We start from the raw sequence: 21,796 nt of genomic DNA, 5'->3' as shown, positions 1-21,796 counted from the left end.
AGACTCCTGTTTAAACACTAGGGACCCTGGGTATTAGAACCACGCCGACTGTGTTTGACTATGCCCTCTCCGCCCACGACGGAGGACAACCGAGGAAATTGAATATCCGAGTCAGTTGTTGAGGAAAAGGTTTCTGTCAAATATGGCCGACGAGAGGTGGACAATCGTTGACAGGGGCTCATTCATACACTGTGTGGCTTGGATATGAAAGAGATGGTTCAAACATTGACAGTTAGTTATGTTTAACAGCTATGTTCTGAAAGGGTTCTGGAGGGGGCATTCTTGTTTGGTTGTAAGTACATTAGAGGCCATGCATCTGCATGATAATGGGTGTTAAGTGAAAGGGATAAACCCAAGGCTATGGGTCTTTGAATAGGATGCTGTGTTTGGAATATCAAGCAGAGCTCTCGTCCTTAGAGTTAGTCCCTGTACGATTAATTTATTTGTCTAATAAATCACTCAGCCTTGCCAGATGATTATTTGCTTATCACGGGGTTACTAAAATATTGCTGTAATCCAGTCTCCCTAAAGCCACGAGTACACTCACCCAGACTTCCTTCAAGAAATAAATCTGAGCCTGTCAAATATGTCCCGGCTTTGGAGAAAGGGAGAGAAAAAAAAAACGCAGTTGTTGTTGTTGTGGTGAGATGGAGCTTTGATTTGGCCCCTGTAGGAAACCTGGGGCGATTGAAAAACAAACACAGCCCTTCATTTACCAATCCCTCACTCATAAATCTCCGGGAGATATCAATACATGACTCTGGGGGGCTACTTCAAGGGATACCCCCTCGCTCCATTTGTGGAGCCAATCCACATCTCATCCAGTTGTTGAGGCTTTACGATAGAACCCAGGGCATTGGCGAATGAATGGAACAGGCTAAATTATACAGGAAGCAAGCACTTACTGATGCATTCATTCTAACACACACACACACACACACACACACACACACACACACACACACTCTCGCTTGTGCACACACACGCACAAAGGACCTGTGCCACGTCTGGAAACAATTATGGCCGGTTAACTTGACCTGTTTGCACCAAATGAACTCCCAGACTGAAATATTTTTCACGTTTGTAACTGGAGATGGCAGCAACCCTGGCACAAGGCTGCTGGGATATAATCTGTAATTAGACAACCAGAACCATTGCTCTGTGTGCTGCGAGCTGTCAACAATCAAAGCTTCTGACAAATCTTTAGAAAACACAAACACGTAGGTCTATCAACTGGGGAACCACGATTTCTGTCAATTGCGCCGACATAAAAAAAAAGTAATCGGATGAAAGAATGTACAAGTTTGCTGATAATAAACAGAAGGGAATCAGAAAATCATATTAAATCAAATCATGACTCATAATTCTGGCAATTTATCCTTATAAATTAGAGCCATAAGAAGAAGATAGGGATCTGCATATATTTAAAGGCAGACATTTTCTGGATACAAAGGCAATTCATTATACACGGATGATAAAACAGGCGATGCATGACGCAATGTTTGACTTTATACTTCAAATGTCTGAAGTCTGTTTGAGGAAGCTTTAGAACAGGGCTTACAATATTTAGGGATGTCATGGAACATCTACTAATCTAAATGAACCCATTAGTATTCTGTTGGGGCAGCCAACAGATCAATGCATGAAACGGTTTGGAAATCTCTTTTGATCCTAGATTTCCCATCTCTTGCACAACCAGGGATGGTCACATTGATAAAACTTTTGAAAAACAGGCAACCTCATCACTCAATTTATCCAGGCAAAAGACGTATCCTGAAAATGACAAAAAAATCGTCCTTTGACGTAAAACACAGTCCAGCTTTCACATTAAATAATTAAATAAGCATTCAATAGATCTTACCTAAACTTGAAAGACATTCAGGATAAATTATGATTTATTAAAGACAACCATTGGTTTTAACACCGCAAAATTAAATTGTTTGCCATTTTGTTCACACTAACCCAAGTTATTTCATGGCAAATAAATCCAAAAACACTAACGTTTTTGTTTATTATAGCTTACAAAGGCTCTATTCAATTCCTCATTAATTTTAAGGACAGTGGGTGAAGGTACACAAGGCCATCTCTCTGAACAAGTAATTCTGTATTTCTTCCAAAATTCATTAAGGGAATATAGAGTAACCAAGACGGAACACACTCAAATCTGCCAATTAGATAGACTGATTTAACAAAAGCTTTGGCCATGCTGTAGACATACCAATATTTTGGTAGGGGCTGCTGAAACAGAATCCTCACGTGAACCTTAACCGTGGCGCATTCCATCTGATTAGCACAAACATTTCAAGATGAGCAGGTCCACTCAAGGTGAAAGAGGCCAGTAGAAGAAAGAAATACATTCTGACAGTGTATGTAGTAGTGATGCAATTCAATTCCAGGAAGTGCTCTCTTTACTTCTCTATTGGCAGCCAATTTAACTTGGACACATTCAGTGTTATTGCATTACATAAACTTAATGTACAGTAACAACAACGTTCAGCAGAGCACAAAAAATAGTGAAACAACAAAAGATATGTGTACAAGATCAGGGTTAGGGGTACTACTAGGTAAAAACTTTTCAGCACAACAAGTATGAGTCATCTTGATTTTGGAATCTTTAAAATGTCATCCGACTCTTTTATGTTGCGTAAAAGCCTGGAGTTCCAAACATGACCTAGGACCTGTAAACTCACCAGGGGAACCCGCTCCCCTCCCATTCTTTGTCTCGGTATAATCTTAAGCAACTGGAAATGTGAGCTCTCAATCAATTCTGACACACTGAGTCAAACCCAAAATCGGCAATTCCACAGTAACGGAATTGTGCTGTGCAAACTTGTGAAACATAGACATCTATGATATGGTCCTATGATTACTTCAGATTTGGTCCGGTCTGGACAAGACCAAATCTGAACCAATCATGGATGTCTATGTTTGGGCCAAATGAAAGCCGGTCCAGACGTTTGTGGAAGTTGAAATCATAGTTGGTCCGGAGCAGACCAAAAATCAACATCTGTTGACGTTGAAATCAAGGCCAGGGCGGACTGACCAAATTTCAACTACTTTTCTATGTCCATTACATCCAGTGCTCAGTGGTTGAGGATGCTGGTTACAGTAAATGGAAAGAGAGGAGGCTCGTGGGTAAGTATCAGTAAGAGCCAAGAGAGGTGACATTAATTGGAGAGAGAGAGAGAGGAAGGAAAGAGATGGATTGGATGTCCCAATTTTTCATACTCTTGCTTTGACTACCAGACAAAGAGAAAGGAAATGGTTATCAGCTGAACATAACAGTATGCCAGTGGAAAGTAGGACAGTAGCACATGACCCAACTGTGGTTACAATGGGAAATCATTGTAGCCAATTCAATTTCAGAAATTGTTTGATTTTTTTCTGAAATTCTGTTACCGATTTGGCAAAATAATTTAGAGTTTTAATTAACTTAATCATTCATAAACAAAATTGATATCAGTAAAAACACAAACTAACCTTTACTTTTGTGAACTTTCATTATCCTCCCTCATGAGGGAGAGAATTTCTTAAAAAGATGTGAGTTTTCATAAGAGAATTTCAAGGCACAAGGCAATTTACAGAAGGCAAATCATTTCTCCAAAACGAAATATAAAAGTGTGGATATGCGTTGGCACGGGTCTTTACTTCAACATGGTGTGTTTTTACATTTTTTAAAATTTGACCCCTACCGACCAAGCCCTCCTTAACCCGGACGACGCTAGGCCAATTGTGCGTCGCCCCACGGACCTCCCGGTCACGGCCAGTTACGACAGAGCCTGGGCGCGAACCCAGAGTCTCTGATGGCACAGCTGGTGCTGCAGTACAGCTCCCTTAACCACTGTGCTCAACATTGTGTTTTGATGCATTTCAAGACTTTTTCTACTAGATGTTTTCTAAGACCCCTTTTCTATCTGTTTGACAAGAAATCAAAGCCTTTGCTTATTTATAATTTTTTGGATTGAAAAATGTATACATGCCTTATTTACTCACAAATATAGACTCGTAGCATTCGTTTGACACCCAATTTGACATGCTCCTATGAACTTCACAAGATGGTGCTCATTGGTCCTTTTACATGGAAATGACCAATTCCAAATCCTACAAGCTTCATGAGGTGTTGGGCTATGTGCGAGAGTGGCAGGCCATTAGCAGAAACGGAGTGTTTCTTAAAAAGCAGATAATGGCCTATTTCCCAAATTTCGAGACACTAGTACAGTTCCTTGACAGTTTTGGAAGTTGAGCAACATTTCTCATGTGCAGACAACAGCACGCTGACCGGTCTACAACAGGAGTGCATGGTGGGATTTGAACAGCGGTGCACACCTGGCGTGGATTTACTTGCTGTATACCTCTCAAATCCCCCAACCCTCCCCCTCCTTTGCAGTCCTACATCCACACTACTACTATTACTACCACCCCCGCCCTCTGGCTATGCTGACGAGAAGCAGAGGCCAGCCGAGCGGCCGAAAGGTTAGGCTGCAGAGGTCAGGACTCGGGTCCTGTGCACAGCCCTCATTTCCTGGGCTGGACAGTCTGCACCACTTATAAAGCTAATAAGGCCCTCCTTGTCCCCCCGGTGGCTGGGGGCCCCAAACTCTCAATCACTGGCCACACCACAGGGGTCAGGGGTGGGCTGAGATGGGTGTGAGGAAGGGGGGGTGCTTCCCATTAGCTGGCCCCCTTCACCAGGTGCGACTAATGGGCTCAGCCAGCGCCATGGCAGGACAGCTCGCTAGTCACCCGGACAGGCCTGGAAGTCATCAGGGGAGAGGACCTCAGCTTCGGTCACCAACCACAGACTTGATGGTTTCAGAGAGAGCGACAACAATGTTGTCTTGATATGATAGCCTACTTCAAACTTACAAAGGGATTCACCTGTACTTTTGTATACGTTTTGGCCAGTAGTTCTGAAAGTAGAGCTCACAAGTCAAAAGTGAACCTGAAAATTGCATACTATGTCACATATGTGCACCAGGCATTGCTCTCTCTCACTCTCCTGATGTGCATCATGTGCATCTTGATAGCTGCCACTCATATGTTGACGGACTGAAGCTCATTGATTGAACTCAAATTGCTAGAGGGCTGGTCCTTGTGGGGGAACATTTTTGGGAAATAGGGCAGCCCAACTTCCAGAAAAACAGTGACTTTCAAACTAGGTTTGTGTGGTTAATTGAGGAAAGACTGTAATTCTGCTCATAGATTATGCATGTATGAACTACACATTGACACATCCAGCCCAACGTGTAGGAAGTTGAATTTACTTAGTTGCCAAAGTTCCAGAGCATGTCTTTAAAAATCATATGAAAGCAAATATTCAAGTGTCATGTAGTAACAGCAACAAGTAACCTGGTGGCATAGACGGGTTAGCTGACAACGCCACAAAAACGATGCGCACAATTCAAAGGGTCAAAACGACTTCTGTTATGGTTCTGGATGGCCAGATAGCTAGCAACAATAACAAGAAACTGCGTGAGGTGAACCGTAAGTGGCTCGTTTCAGCTTGTTTGATCTTGTTATTGATACCATGTTTTGATTAGAGGTGTTTTGACTGATATTACATCTACGCTAATATGCAAAAAAATTTGGTAGCTAACCAACAACTGTAACGATGTATGAGAGAGACCAGCGCTCTTTGTGCAACTTTGTTTACAATGAACAATGGAGTTGAAATATAGTTTGAATGTTATCAACAATCTAAGCCAACTCAGTCTGTCTTTCCCCATAGTTACGCACCAGTCGGTTTTGTTGCTAAATAACCAAATCAACCAGTCTATTGAGTTACAGTGCCTAAAGGACAATTACACCACATTTCAATTTCGTTTTCATTATCTCCAGCACAATACCAGTATCTACATATGTGAAAACGGCGCAATTATACATTTTACATAAACATATAAAGTTATCATTTTGCACAATGGCCGTCAGACACTACAGAGACTCGCGGTGATGTGGGGAGCAAGAAAATACCCTGCCTCTGGGCTAGAAACTCCGTTTTGACATGTAGACACTGGTATGGTGCTGGAGAGAATGAATTCGATTGAAAAGTGGTGGAATTGCCCTTTAAAGTACCTACATTATTGACTTTAGAACACAAGTTTGAAAAAGTAACTCTTTCCCAATTCTGGGTGAAAATTGACAACCATAAAATCCAATGCAAATACCAGTAGTCTAATGGAAAATATGCTACTTATTTCCATGAAACCTCACTTTTTTCTACCTTTGGTTACAAAAATGTAACCAAAAAAACTACGAATTGAACAATTTCTAGTGAAAAGGCATATTCATTGGTTAAATCCTTCTGAGGAATGTATCATCAAAGCAGGCGATCTTGACCACAAGAAGCTAACCTGACAATTATCTATTGCATCAGAATTCAACATTTTCTCTTGGCCGAGAAAAATATCTAAATGAGGGGTAAAATCTCAAAGGTTTATATTTGCAGTGCCTTTAGAAAGTATTTCTGGGTAAGTCTCCAAGAGCTTTCCACACCTGGATTGTGCAACATTTGTTCTGTCAAATCGGTTGTTGATCATTGCTAGACAACCATTTTCAGGTCTTGACATATATTTTCAAGTAGATTTAAATAAAAACTGTAAACTTGCCCACTCTGGGACATTCACTGTCTTCTTGGTAACAACTCCAGTGTAGATTTGGCTTTGTGTTTCAGGTCATTGTCCTGCTGAAAGAGAAATTATTCTCCCATTGTCTGGTGGAAAGCAACCTGGTTCGGTCTTTCCTTTAGGATTTTGCCTGTGCTTAACTCCATTCCGTTTCTTTTTAATCCGCATAAACTCCCGCAGCCCTTAACACTTAAAAGCATACCCATAACATGATGCTTGCCACCACTATGCTTGAAAATATGGAGTGGTACTCAGTAAGGTGTTGTATTGGATTTGGCCCAAACATAACAGTTTGTATTCATAACAAATCTATTCATTTGCCATATTGTTTGTAGTATTACTTTAGTGCTTTGTTGCAAACAGGATGCATGTTTTGGAATATTTGTATTCTCTACAGTCTTCCTTCTTTTCACTCAGTCAATTAGGTTAGTATTGTGGAGTAACTATAAAGTTGATCTATCCTCAGTTCTCCTATTACAGCCATTTAACACTGCAACTTTTTTAAAGTCACCATTGGCTTCATTGTGAAATCCCTAAGCGGTTTCCTTCCACTCCAGCAACTGAGTTAAGAAGGACATCTGTATCGTTGTAGTGACTGGGTTTATCGATACACATTCTTTTTTTACCCATCTACCAATAGGTGCCCTTCTTGGAAAGCCTCCCTGGTTTTTATGGTTGAATCTGTGTTTGAAATTCACTGCTTGACTGAGGGACCTTACAGATAATTGTATGTGTGGGATACAGATAGGAGGTCATCATTCAAAAATCACGTTAAGCAATATTTTTGCATACAGACTGAGTTCATGCAAATTATCACATGACTAGTTAAGCACATTTTTAGACTTTCCATAACAAAAGAGGTTGAACACTTATTGACTCAAGACATTTCAGATTTTTATTTTAAATACATTTCTAAAACTTTCAAAAAACATAATTCCACTTTAAATTCAGGATTTTTACAATAAAATGTGTAAAATGTTGAGGGGTGTGAATACTTTCTGAAGGAACTGTAATTCATGGATTTGATCTTAATAGTCATCTAGCTTGTTAGCTCTAGTTTAGATCCCTGCAATATGGATACCGTCCATACACGATGCGCCCATTAGGGTGTACCGCAACCAAAACTCGATACTTGTAAATTCCGTAATGCTTTCCTTGTACCAATGTCAGTCCTGTTTAACTGCATGCTTTTCTTTGGATGCTGAAATCCATAGTTTTTATAAAAACTGCACCCTTTAATTCACTGTTTACAATTGAATCGGAAGTTAAGCGTGCACTACCACTTGATACTTTAAAAATATCCATTATTTAATTCTTACTGTGTACCTATGCTTGTCCTGATTATTAGTGTTGTCAGTTGGATTTGGAATCCACTGTTTTGATAATTTGCCTTCTATGATAATTTACCTTCTAATTTGCCTTCTATCCCTTGCGAAATCTAAAAGTTCTGCCATGCAATGACTTACAAAAAAAATACAGATTTCAGCACCCAAAGAAAAAGCTTGTTACAGGACAAAACATTGGGACAAGGAAAGCCTGAAAGAATTAAATGTTTTACAGGTATCAACTGATAGCGTCTCGATGTAGTCTGTGGTACATTCTGCCGACACGGAGTTGAGTTTACTAAGCTGCTAGCTAGCACATGCAAAAAACCAAAACAATTTCAACAGAAAAAAAGGACTAAAAAACTTTTGTTAAGTAGATTCCTGAATTATGAAAAGGTAGAAAAATGTAGATCTATATTTTATGTACGTCTATCAGTAAACTTAAATTAAGTAACTGTAGGCAGAATTTATTTATATTTTATCATTGATTTGAAGAAAAGGTTTTTTGGCAAAGATTAACAAGTTTACAAATGTTAATAGAACCAAACTAGTCAGAAAGAAATTCACAAAGTTGACCTTACCGGTGTTGCTCTACAGCTTCGTTGTCTGGTAGCTCTGCGCCACACACGTTGCAGCGTTCGTGCTGGTTTCTGCCATCTGGCTTCATGCCAGCGGCCAGCTCCCCCAGCTTGTTGAAGAACTCCCTCTGGATGAAGCTCTGGGGCAGAAGTCCCCCGTAGGCACTGAAGTCCATGGACATGGCCAGGGCAGGGGACATGTGAAGAGAAGAGGCCATGGAGGCCGGCATGGATCGCATAACTTCGTTTTTATGATTGGGAGGCAGAGAGTACAGGGAGGTCAGCTGTTTCTCAGTCATGCCTGTCATGCCAGCCATGGCTTCGAGACCCATTTGGCTACCATCTGCTTGGGGGTCACCCATGCCATCCTCCCGGACGTAGTGCAGCTCGCGGGCACTTGTGATCACGCTGCTCCTGGTCGGGGTCCCTGGGCCATCCCGGTTCTTGTCCAACTCGTTGCTCCTCTCACCATTGCTGGAGGCGCTGGACTCCATGGTTCTGGGGCTCTCGTGGCCTCCGCCTTCATCCACTTGCATCATCTCCGTCTTGATCTCGGTCATCAGTTGGCGGTGGGAGTTGCCGTGAGTCAGGTGCTCTCCCCCGAAGCCCTGCTGCAGGAGGGACTGGCCGATGCTCATCAGGCTGTCCACGGCAGCTTTGGTTGGGCTCATGGTGGAGAGCCCAAAGGATGTGGAGACGGAGGGGCTCTGGTCCAGGGCAGAGGCTTGCTGGGTGGCTGAAAGGAAGCTCCCCTCCATGGAATGCTTCTTAGCGTTCTTCCCTCCTTGCCGGCCCTTGCGCTCGTCCTCTTCCTCCGTGCCGCCATCGTTCATATTGGCCTCCGTGTCATTATCATCCGAGGACTGGATGGTCTCCAGGATCTTGAGACATTGCTCCTCCAGGTACTCGATTTCTAGGATCTCTGCTGCGTACAGCAGGTCGTCCAGGTCTTCCACTTTGGCCTGGAGTGTGGCAGTGTAGGCGTACTCCAGGATCTGCTGGAAGGTCTTTGGTGAAAGGAAGTCCAGGGTGTAATGCTGGCTGTTGCGGTGAAACAGAATCTCAAACATCTTGCTGGTGCAGGCCAACACGGTTCTATGAGCATGGAACTCCTGGCTGTCCACCATGATGACCACGTCGCAGAGGGTCCCTGCCAGACGCATCTGGTTGGCCTTCTGCAGCAGGACCGTGGGGTGGTTGGGGTTCTGGAGGTGGATCATACCCATTTTAGTCAAATCCATAACGTCGCTGAGATCCGCCAGGCCAACTCATGAGGCTCGCTTTCCCTCCTCAGCAGTTTCTTCACTTATCTTTGTAAACAAGATAAAGTCAATCTGAAGAGAGAACAAGATCAGGCATATCAGAATATTTTAGGAAAATACTTTATAATATATGAAAACAACTGTTGGCTTCTCAACTATATATCATATTTGGTCCTAGCCCAATAAACATCAAATAACTGTGGTAGATAAGATCACAGATCAATATTTAAACCTACACTTTTATATAACAAATCCAAACAGTTCTGCAGTGTTAAGTTAAAACAATCAATTGCTGTTGTATGAATTACTGCAGATTATTTGAAAAGCCATTGCAAACCATAAATGTTAATTGTCTTTTTTATAATAATTGATTTAAATTAGATAAAGATCAGCAATGTATCCTTATTTTCTGGGCATTTTGAAATCAAATTGTTCTCACCTCTCATCCAAATAGGCTACATTAACATTGCACACTTCATAAAATGAAAACAGGTCTATGCACATGACACTGAGCTGTTCTGTACATAATACATACAACTATGGACATACAACCCTACTGGGATGGTAAGAATTGTATGCAATGGCATCATAGTTGAAATGAGTGGCCATAAGAGCAAATTATCAATAGCTAAATAACACAAGTCAAACGCCAAGCAGACCAAATCACCCTTACTAAACTAAAATCTTAAAAAAAAATACCCCATCTTTTCCCACTCAATGTATAGTTATGTGAAACATGAACAGCAACAAATATGGACCACTGAGAGCCTTGCAACACCCTAGTCTTTGTTAGAATGCGTTGATGCTTGGTTCACAAAGACCATCAACACCCATTCTGAAATGAAATGGCATCTTATTCAGTATTCTTATCACAGAGAAGAGCAGTGAGCACAGAAGGGAGCGAGCAGCGTGCCAGGAATAGTTGGAACAGAGGATGTCGCAAAAAAAAGAAAACGCCATGTAGCGCAAACAAGATTATATTACATACGCCAAAGAAACGCACGAGTCATTGCTTTGGACACCTCTTTAACTTGGTTACGTAATATAAATTGCTCTACACGACTACAATTCTATTGTAATCTGATCTGAAAATACAATTTATTAAAAGAAGCGCAGGTTTATACTAGGACAGAATAGTTTCCATTACTGCTTTCACTTGGAATGTACCTGGTTTTAACGTCTATGGAATGTACAGTAGGCTAGGCGATCAATGATTTGAATGCATGTTGGCATGTCATTGCCCGCGCTCACAAAATATTAGACCACATGAGGAATAACCTGTCATGTAATAATATTAAATGATGATATAATCACCGTTATTATTATAAATATAACATGTTATTTCAGTAGCCTATTACAATTAACATGATTACCCAGGGTCGTTACAGTAGCTTATACTCATTTTAGGCAAGTCATTTTATAATTTACATTTTCAAATATTCCATTAGAGTTAATCAAGCATCAGAAACGGTAGGCTACAGACTTTTTCAATTTTTCCGAAAGGATATCGATAAAGAGCGCAGATTAAAATCGATTAATTTATGCTAACATTATGCATCCGCAATTCCTAAACAGGTAGACAAGGCTAACAATATACTCAGTGGCTCTCATAAAAATGAAGTCAACAGTTGGCAATCGTTGGAAATACTCAATGAAAATTCTATTCAATTTCAGAGCCTATATTACAGAGCAGTTCAAGACTGTATACATGCGGTATTGATAGGAGTGGTGGACGTCCAACAAATGACAACAAATGTTACTTTATGACACGAATAACAATTTATCGCTAATTTATGACCCAGTAAATAGGTCCATGTCTATAGCGCTCCGTAATTAGCTTAGTGCCCCAGGTTTACCATAGGAAACAATCGAAAGTTGCCTAATAAGGATAGGTAACGTAAAGCCCACAAATTGTATGAGGAACTGGATGGATTAAGACAGTGCGTCGAGACGGCGCGTTAATGTCACCAAATAATTCCACGCACTCGTGTGATCAGACACCATTGAAGGGTTAATTATTATTTTCAATCAATAGGTTATGCTGTATTGACAGCATATCAACGCCAACATAACGCAATCATACGAGAACCCTCTAAGGACCAACTGTATCCACGAAGACAGTTGTCTGTCCGAAGCGCGCATCTCTTTAGCATTATGTTCAATGCGTCCTGATGTTTAAAAATCTGAGTCAATAAAAACCTAAGCTCGTGGAAATCGTATCCAAACACATTTTGCTCATGAACAAACAGTATACTCACACCTCTCTCAACAGAGTCTACTAAAGTACATAAGGTCGAATGAGACCCAAATACATTGTTGCAACAATGATTAAATTCACTAGCCTGCTATTCTGATTAGCACACAGGTGGAATCGTTTGAAGTGAAATCATTACAGCTTGAGAGCATTTTATTTGGACATGTCATTATGATTGAGCTTGAAGAGATAACCCATATCGATAGCAATTCAATTTGCCATTCCATCTATAAACAATGTTATATTTATTTGCGCCAAGAGGAGGCAATATTTCATTAAGAATCAATGAATAAGCAACAGTCGACCAGTTATCTATGTGGGTCTCTGGTGTAGGCCTAAAATGTACATCAGTCAGTGAATAAATAGATGGACACAGTTCAGATTATTGCCCTTGTGTTTAAGATGATTTGTCATCACCGCTGCACGAGCTCCTCAAGTGCGTCATTTGTTCGCTTTTTAAAACTTCCAGGAATATAAGAGCGGCACAAGGTGTCAGTGTACTGTATTCTCATTTCAACAGAAACACTATTTTCAGAATAAACCACATGGACGAACGTCATCCTGTCTGGTTCGCAATGTAAGCCTCAGACCTCACGTTCTCCTGTTGCGATCTCCCGAATACTAAAACAGACAATTACGTCAACCTAACATCTTTACATGGCCAATGAAGCCCAAGTGTTCATGGAAACTTAAACACATTTCGTCCGCTCAGACTTTTGGCTTTATTTGACAGCTAAATACATGCAATTTAAAACACTTCAGCGCAAACAGGAATTGATACATCAACTTTCCTTGCCACATTGTAGCGCTATAGGAACTGTAACTTGATGAGGGTTGAAGTGAGGATAGCAAACATACTATTAAAGCATTCACAATATGAGAGTACACAGGAAAAACAACTGTAAGCATGCAGAGAAGCGGGTCTGTCACTGCAACATGAAAGCTGGGCGCCCATATCAGTACTCACCTAAATTGCACGTTTTGATTCCGAATGTGTGGTTATTGGGCTACAGCATAGTAACGCAGTTCACAGTGCCCGCTCTCACACGCACTAACTCCTCTGTTCTTTCGGGTTAGCAAATCAACACAATGGTGACGTCAACGAACCGAGTCACTCTTCCCTCTCTTGAATCCATGCAAACACTGCGAAAGTGAGACACCTAGGGGGCTGCCGATTTTTTTGTACGTGTAGGCAGTAGGGGAATTATAGGAACTGATACAATTATCAGCGATGGTGATAATAGGTTATTGTATTTTTCTTTATTTAACTTGGCAAGTCAGTTAAGAACAAATTCTTATTTTCAATAACGGCCTAGGATAAGTGCCTTGTTCAGGGGCAGAACGACAGATTTTTACCCCGTCAGCTCGGGGATTCGATCTAGCAACCTTCGGTTATTGGACTACCTAGGCTACCTGCCTAGAGTAATCTTCTAAATCTGAACATTTTAAAAGTCGAAATCATTATGTAATTAGGTAACCCATATAGTAAGAGAAAATGAACAAGTACATGTAGAATATTGAGGATAATTGTCCAAGAAAGTATATATTTTTTTAACCTTTATTTAACGAGGCAAGTCAGTTAAGAACACATTCTTATTTTCAATGACGGCCTGCAAACAGTGGGTTAACTGCCTGTTCAGGGGCAGAACGACAGATTTGTACCTTGTCAGCTCGGGGGTTTGAACTCGCAACCTTCCGGTTGCTAGTCCAACGCTCTAACCACCAGGCTATGCTACCGCCCCATATGAATAATGAATCTAAATATTTACTGATGAAAAAATAGATATCCATCTACTTGATCAAAATATAACATTTATATTCCTTTTATTTTGTCCCACCAGTGCCACTTGATTACAGCTTGTGTTTTTACAACTTGTTGGCTTGTAGCCAACAGGCGTTGAGCTGTCTACAGTAGGCCTATTGGGAGTTACAAGGTATAGGCTGCTGTATGCACTAAAACACACTCAATGCTACTGTATCCTTACAATAATAACAATTGTAACAACAATGACCAATTGTGTTTTAAACTGCGATGGGAAAACTTGTTTTATACTGTAATAGCCCCTAGGCTATAACTAGTTGTGCTGGACCAAGAAATACCAGTCTGTATGTGTGTTACATAGTATTTGCATTTTAACATGCATAGCCAGGTACACAATAGAGAAGGTGGGCCTATCATTTTTTTGGAAGGACACAGTATTTTTGTCATTTTAAAACTTTTTCAAATATTTTGTTTATATGAATTGACTACTGCAAGATGCTGCCAACCCCTTATGGGAAGAACGTGGTTGTCATTAACTAAACCAAAATCATAACATATTCTATTATTCACCTAATAGTCAAAATGTCCCCGGAATTGTGTGCAGAAAATAGTTTCTCATTAGTTACATTTAACATCTAGCTTGCATGTTGAATCCCCTCACACAAAACATGCCACAAGCAACAGGTCTGTCATCTCATACTGACCAATGGATACATTGCAAAAATATATTAAGATGGGAAACATGAGATAGATGTGGATCGTAAGTAGAGTATTTTAATGTGCAGCGGTGCATGGAGAGTTTTTAGCTCCATCTGTGTGAGGATCACAGAGTGCTTCATCACCTTCGAGCTGCATGCTGTGCTGGCTTACCCATGGATAAAGAAAAAAGGCACTGCCTTAATCTCCATTTAATCCCCATTTTACTGGGGGAAAGGAAATAAAGTGGTAAATTATAAAACTATATCATTATCACTGCACTACAAACAATACACAGGTTGCTGTTAAATGTTCAACTCTAATGTGATATGGACTTGCCAGCACATGGTGTGACTCTGCAACTGTCCAAGCAAATGGTTGATTGGTAATTTAAAGGGTGAGTTAACCCAAATTACTCAATTATATGTTGGTTTCCTTAACCTGTAAGGAGTCTATGGAAAAGGTGTGACAACAATCCATGCTTGAGTTTTGTTTACCTAGCCCCTGTTTCAAATGAAAACTTTTTAGCAAATCCAATACAAGTCAATGGTTTTCACGGTGCATTCGGAAAGTATTCACATTTTGTTATGTTACAGCCTTGTTCTAAAATTGATGCATTTTTTCCCCTCATCATTCTACACACATTACCTCATAATGACAAAGGATTACAGCCTCAAGTCTTCTTGGGTATGACACTACAAGCTGGGCACACCTGCATTTGGGGAGTTTATCCCGTTCTTCTCTGCAGATCCTCTCAAGCTCTGTCAGGTTGGATGGGGAAAATTGCTGCACAGATATTTTCAGGTCTCTCCAGAGATGTACGATCAGGTTCAAGTCTGGGCTCTGGCTGGGCCACTCAAGGACATTCAGAGATTTGTCCTGAAGCTACTCCTGCGTTGTCTTGGCTGTGTGCTTAGGGTCGTTGTTCTGTGTACTCTGGAGCATTTTTTCACCAAGGATCTCTCTGTACTTTGCTCTGTTCATCTTTCCCTCGATCCTGACTGAAAAACATCCCCACAGCATGATGCTGCCATCACCATGCTTCACCATAAGGATGGGGCCAGGTTTCCTCCAGACGTGACGCTTGGCATTCAGGCTAAAGAGTTCAATCTTGGTTTCATCATACCAGAGAATCTTGTTTCTCATGGTCTGAGAATCCTTTGGGTGCCGTTTTTCCAACTCCAAGTGATCTGTCATGTGCCTTTTACTGAGGAGTGGCTTCCATCTGGCAACTATCATAAAGGCCTGATTGGTGGAGTGCTGCAGAGATGGTTGTCCTTCTGGAAGGTTCTCCCATCTCCACATAGAGCATAGGTACCTCTGGAGCTTTGCCAGAGGTACCATTGGGTTCTTGGTAACCTCCCTGACGAAGGCCCTTCTCCCCTAATTGCTCAGTTTTGCCGGGGGTCAGCTCTAGGAAGAGTATTGGTGGTTCCAAACGTTTTCCATTTAAGAATGATGGAGGCCACTGTGTTCTTGTGGACCTTCAATGCTGCAGAAATGTTTTTGTACCCTTCCCCAGATCTGTGCCTCTACACAATCGTGTCTCGAAGCTCTACTGACAATTCCTTCGACCTCATGGCTTGGTTTTTGCTCTGACATGCACTGTCAACTGTGGGACGTTATATAGACAGATGTGTGCCTTTCCAAATCATGTCCAATAAATTGAATTTACCACAGGTGGACTCCAATCAAATTGTAGAAACATCTCAAGGATGATCAACGGAAACAGGATGCACCTGAGTTCAATTGGAGTCTCATAGCAAAGGGTCTGAATACTTACTGTGTATGTAAATGAGGTATTTCTGTTTTTTATTTTTTAAACATTTGCATTATGGGATATTGTGTGTTAATTGATGAGGACACACATTTATTTTAATCAGTTTTGGAATAAGGCTGTAACTTAAGAAAATGTGGAAAAGGGAAGAGGTTTAAATACTTTCCAAATGCAATGTATATTAGCGTTATCACACTTCACGGCTAACTGTCCATCTTTAAAAGTCAAATGCAGCCGTTTTTATCTCAATATGAAATCATTACTGGGTAACAAGTACCTTACTGTAATTGTTTTTAATAAACATTGTCAAAAATGGAGAAGAAAAATAGCTGTGTTGTTAGGGTTTGACCGGGGTAGGGCATCATTGTAAATAAGAATTAGTTCTTATTAACTGACTTGCCTAGTTAATTAAAGGTTAAATAAAATACATTTAAAAATGTACCTGCCTTGTAATGTCACCAGGCAGGCCACAACACCATCCGACCAAAGCTGGCGGACATTTCAGGTGGTCTTTTCCAACAGCTCCTATACGAAAAGGGCATTATCATAATTTTACAAAATTATTCCAACCTCATAGTGTGGAAATATATATAAAACACAGGAAAATCGAATTTTTTGACTACATTTGACTTTTATAAACATGGGAGAGAGTGTGAATAGTGTGGAAATATATATCTTCTTCAGATAGTCTGGGGGACAAAATCTGAAAGAAACAAATATCAAAGAATCTTGAGACAACCTTTAACCCTAGTTTGTTTTGATAAATTAAGTTATTTTCATTTCACTAGCAGACTGTGGTTGGGGCTTATCTGTGCGATATTGGGGAGTGATAGTGACTTTCCACAGTAATTGCTAGTTTTCTCATTCAAAGTATCGGGTTAATTACGGTGATAAACCCAAATCCCGGTTGATAAACAGAGATAATCAGAGCCATCAGAATTATCGAACACAGAATAAATACCAGATTTGTCCTGAAGAGCGCACGAGAGGGATTGGCTGTCAAACTAATCACGAGTGTCTGAAATCATTAATTTCCTCGTAGCCATGTCTCTCTTGCATTTGTTTGTCTAGTCAGTATCAATATGGCTGACGAGTGTCAATGTTTCCACCTCAGAAATGGTTTCAGGTGCGCGCGCACGCACGCACGCACGCACGCACGCACGCACGCACGCACACACACACACACACACACACACACACACACACACACACACACACACACACACACACACACTGAGACTGAATGGCCTTTTTTTTTACACTTGTATAAATCTGGGGGCTTCTCCGAGACTGGAGCCTGCCTCTCTGACCCCTGACCCCAACCTCTGACCACCAGTGGATTTAGTCCTAAACACATTGCCGTTCACATGTGCTGAAGTCAACTCCTCTTTCTCAGTGACTCTTCTCTAAAACCAACAACAGTATGAAATCAAAAATAGTAACGAGCAACATATCTTACTTACTTACTTAATTTCGTAAAACAAAAATAAATGTCTTCTCTATTTACCAATCTCTTTCTTGCTACACCATACTTTCGTGTGGAATTTACTTTTAAAACAAGCATTTCCCGGGTTTATGTACAGGGATAGCCACAAGACAATAACATAACATTGTCTTTGCATTTCTACAATTTACATGAAAAGCTTGATGTTGTCCTATATTTTTTATTTAATTTAACTAGGTAAGTCAATTAAGAACAAATTCTTATTTACAATGACAGCCTAGGAACAGTGGGTGAACTGCCTTGTTCAGGGGCAGAATGACAGATTTTTACCTTGTCAGCTCAGGGATTCGATGTAGCAACCTTTCGGTTTCTGGCCCAATGCTCTAACCACTAGGCTATCTGCCACCCCAAATTGCACTATAATCCAAAATCAAACAATAATCTATCAAAAAACCAACACTCAAAATGTATATTTGTTTGTCGAGTTGGTTGCAGAATTCCTTGTAGGCTATTCAAATCAAATCAAATTGTATTAGTCACATGCGCCGAATACAACAGTGAAATGCTTACTTACAAGCCCCTAACCAACAGTGCAGTTTCACTGTCCTTCCTTTAGTAATAGTGGTCTTCTTCCTTTCGGTTAGGTTAATGGGTGACCTAGGTGTTTTGTTTACCAAGTGCATATTTACCCATCCATTCTAAGGCTTCAGCCTTCACCTGGCTGGTCAGTAGACAAAGTGCCTCAGTTAAGATGATCCCGAATCAATACAGTCCGTCTTGTCAGACCAGAAGAATGGCAGTTGTACCAACAAGGCTGCTTGGTCGGTTTCAGGTGACAAGTATAATGACCTTAGTTGAGGAAGTATTCTTAAGAACTATAATAATTTTGCTGAAACATGATCAGTGCGTTTTGACAATGTTTGGCAACAGGGAAACTATAAAAGCACTCTGTAAAAGTCTGGAAAATAAAAGCCTATTGTCCTCACCCCCAACATTTTCAGAAAGTTTCCGTTCTCTTTCACCACTCAGCTCGATCGTCCAAATCTCACTCTGACCATTAGATAAACTGTCACAATATGCATGTCATATTTTGTGGAAATAGATATGTGTTAATAACTAATTAATGAAGTGCCGCAGGCTTGTAGTGAACACACTTCCGTCATCATATGTCTGGATAACATTGTCTGGATGTGCAAACGTCTGGGCTGAGGCCTGGGGAAAGAACCAATCAGCATTGGCTTAAAAAAAATAAAATAATAAAGTCTGAAAAAGACTACGGGTTGAAAGTTTGTAATATAAGTGGGTTTGGAATGAGATCAGAGCATTTATTGACTATATTACTCATAGTGGTGTTATGAAAGTTAAACCCTGGATGTAAGTAGACTGTTGTCCAATCCACATAGACATGTAGGCAGATGCCAATGAAAGGCTAGTTCAGTTCAAGACACTATGTTGAGGTGAGGGAGGGTATTGTGTCTGTGTTCATGTCTGTTTGTGCATGGCTACATGAATATCCAGTTAGGGGTTAGAACCGCAGATCAGTTTGTCTTCCTGACTGCGACAGACCAAGTTGGGTGTTTTCAGCGTTCCATCCAGAGCATGGTATTTCTCTATTTATACCAACACTACATGATGACTCACTACTGCTTTGAACACTGGCTCCCAAGAAGAGATTAGAAAAGAGGAACGCTAATAATGAAAAGATCATAAATGACAAAAAAGGACAGAGCGATAACGTTCTCTAATACACTCACACTGTCGTCTTCTCGGGTACAGTAAATCCATACCTGTCTCAGTATAGTTTATGTTATCAATTCACTTCTCTGACCAAACTTATCCGCTTTAAGAGGTCTAACCCACCTAATTAAATAGATAATGTAATAGGTCTCCATGGTCTCACCATCAATCCTCCATCCATGTGAGGGAGGGGAGGAGGAGACTCAACTGACCCAACACTGTTGTCAAGATTGTACAGCTCCGTAGTTTCAATAACGTTTCTCAAATATGCCTTTCTTATTGAATTCCCCACACTAATTAACCACAGGAAGTGATTTCCTTTGTCTTTGACAGGTGATAGGCATACAGAGGGACTGGAGAGCACCAAAACAACGCCAAATCCACGCCAAACCCAGATAATTGCTTCATTAATAATTAACATATTTAAACCCATTTAAACATTTCACTGGTGTTAGCTGAGCTCTTTGGCTGGTTGGACTAAGCCAATCAGGGAACAATAAATGCGCTCTGAGGGGATATAACTCAATCTGCGTTCAAGAAAGAAAAATTATTCTCCCAGGGCTCTCACAGACTGAGGCACTGAGATGTCTTTAGGTTTGACTGTACGCTGGTACTACAAAGACAACGGTCCAATGGGAGCGCCTCACCAAGGCGATGGTTAGGAATGTGGCCTATCCAATAAATAGGGAGTTTTCGGAAGTTCAACCAGAGAGACTGATTAACCATGTGACTAATTAGTCAGCACCATAGCACCCTGATTCAATGCACATCATTTGAAAGGACCCATGCCTTCCCAACTCTAAGCTGTTCCTGTGTTTGTGTTCCAGATAATTCTCATACGTATGACATTTACATTTTTGTCATTTAAATCGATTGTGATGACCCGGTTGAACTAACTCAAAAACTGCAAGTACAATGCATTGCCCTTGAAATTTTGCATTATAACTACAGATCTATAACTACAGATCTATAACTACAGTTGAACGTTTTTCAACCAAATATGACAGTAATTGGACCAATAGTTTCTTATAGTAGTTATTGTCTTTCAGTGGTGGCATGGGCCTTGTAAATGCCTGCTAGTGTTCCAACAGACTAATTACTGTTTTAGTGAGAGCGCCACACTAGAATTATGCCCAGAGAGAGAGAGAGAGTCAATTAGCAGCTGTTATGATCTACGATAAGCCTGAAAATTAGCCACTTGTTGCATCTGTTGCATGGATGATAATCAAGAAGAGACCAGACATTAATATTCCCACTAAATAAATACACATCTAATCTGATGACATCACAGTAATGGCTAATGGGGTTCAATGTTAAATGGACACAAAAGCGAAAAAATCATCAGAACTGCTTGTGAAAAAGAACATGCATTTAGAAATGGAGCCGAGGTGGCACTTTATTTACAATCCTAATGGAATTGTAATTGTGCTTTATTCACTGATTTACAAAGACACCAAATAGTAATCATTAGGTGATTACCTCGTAATTATCTAACAATTTAATTTCACAAGACAGAACTCTTTCTATGATATACACAAAAAATATCCATTGTCATGTGAGGCCAGTTATTTCTGACAGGTAGTCATAGAGACACATCAACAGTATATGCCTGTCGCGTACTGTCCGAGATGAGCTCTTTCTCTCTCTCTGTCTCTCTGTCTCTCGCTCTTTCTCTGTCTTTCTCTGTCTTTTTGTCTTTCTTTCTCTCTCTCTCTTGGTCATTCTCTCTCTCTCGGTCACTCTCTGTCTCCCCTTTACCTCTCCTATACCTTTCCATATGGTCCACCAACCTATCTCGTATCTCAGAGATGCTCCTCTGTTGGCTAATGAGGTTTTGAGGTCCTTTCAGGAGTTGGGCTGCCTTTCACAGAAGGAGACCCTGGGTTGCTTGCTTGGTCAAGGGCCCAATGAATACCAAGCCCATTAAAAGGCGGCTCCCTGGAGTTCTCTTTCAGCGAAAATGTTATAAAATGTATTTCACGTGTGTGTCTCCGCCCCACACAAACAATAGGGACACAATAGAAGGCAAGTTAAATATGCTGCAGTTTGTGTTTGTAAATTATGTGACGTGTCAATATAGCATTGTGTGACACCTACTGTCAAACGCACACAGAAATAAATCATAGACATAGTCGTGTTAATCTTGTACATACACTGAGTGTACAAAACCTTAGGAACACCTGCTCTTTCCATGACATAGACTGACCAGGTGAAAGCTATGATCCCTTATTGATGTCACTTGTTAAATCCACTTCAATCAGTGTAGATGAAGGGTAGGAGACATGTTAAAGAATGATTTTTAAGCCTTGAGACAATTAAGACATGGATTGTGTATGTG

General features: G+C 40.6%; 1 protein-coding gene across 3 annotated transcripts in view; it reads right to left on the bottom strand.

The window, feature by feature from the left end:
• Window positions 1–13,156, bottom strand: part of LOC118391052 (zinc finger and BTB domain-containing protein 16-A) — a 155,848-nt gene extending 142,692 nt beyond the window's left edge. For 2 of the 3 annotated variants that reach the window (XM_035782023.2, XM_035782025.2), the window contains exons 1-2: window positions 13,010–13,156; window positions 8,530–9,860 (exon numbers count right to left, since the gene is read on the bottom strand). In XM_035782023.2, the coding sequence (XP_035637916.1) occupies window positions 8,530–9,767 (1,238 nt within the window). In that variant the 5' untranslated portion in view covers window positions 9,768–9,860; window positions 13,010–13,156. Of the gene's footprint in view, window positions 1–8,529; window positions 9,861–12,046; window positions 12,148–13,009 lie in introns of those variants that run through there. The other variant, XM_035782024.2, reaches the window with a different exon arrangement.
• Window positions 13,157–21,796: the final 8,640 nt, after the last annotated feature.

The sequence above is a fragment of the Oncorhynchus keta genome, chromosome 12, assembly GCF_023373465.1.
Source record: "Oncorhynchus keta strain PuntledgeMale-10-30-2019 chromosome 12, Oket_V2, whole genome shotgun sequence".
NCBI classification, from domain to species: Eukaryota; Metazoa; Chordata; class Actinopteri; order Salmoniformes; family Salmonidae; genus Oncorhynchus; species Oncorhynchus keta.
Note: the sequence above shows the minus strand (reverse complement) of the source record. Positions and strands in the feature narration are given on the sequence as shown.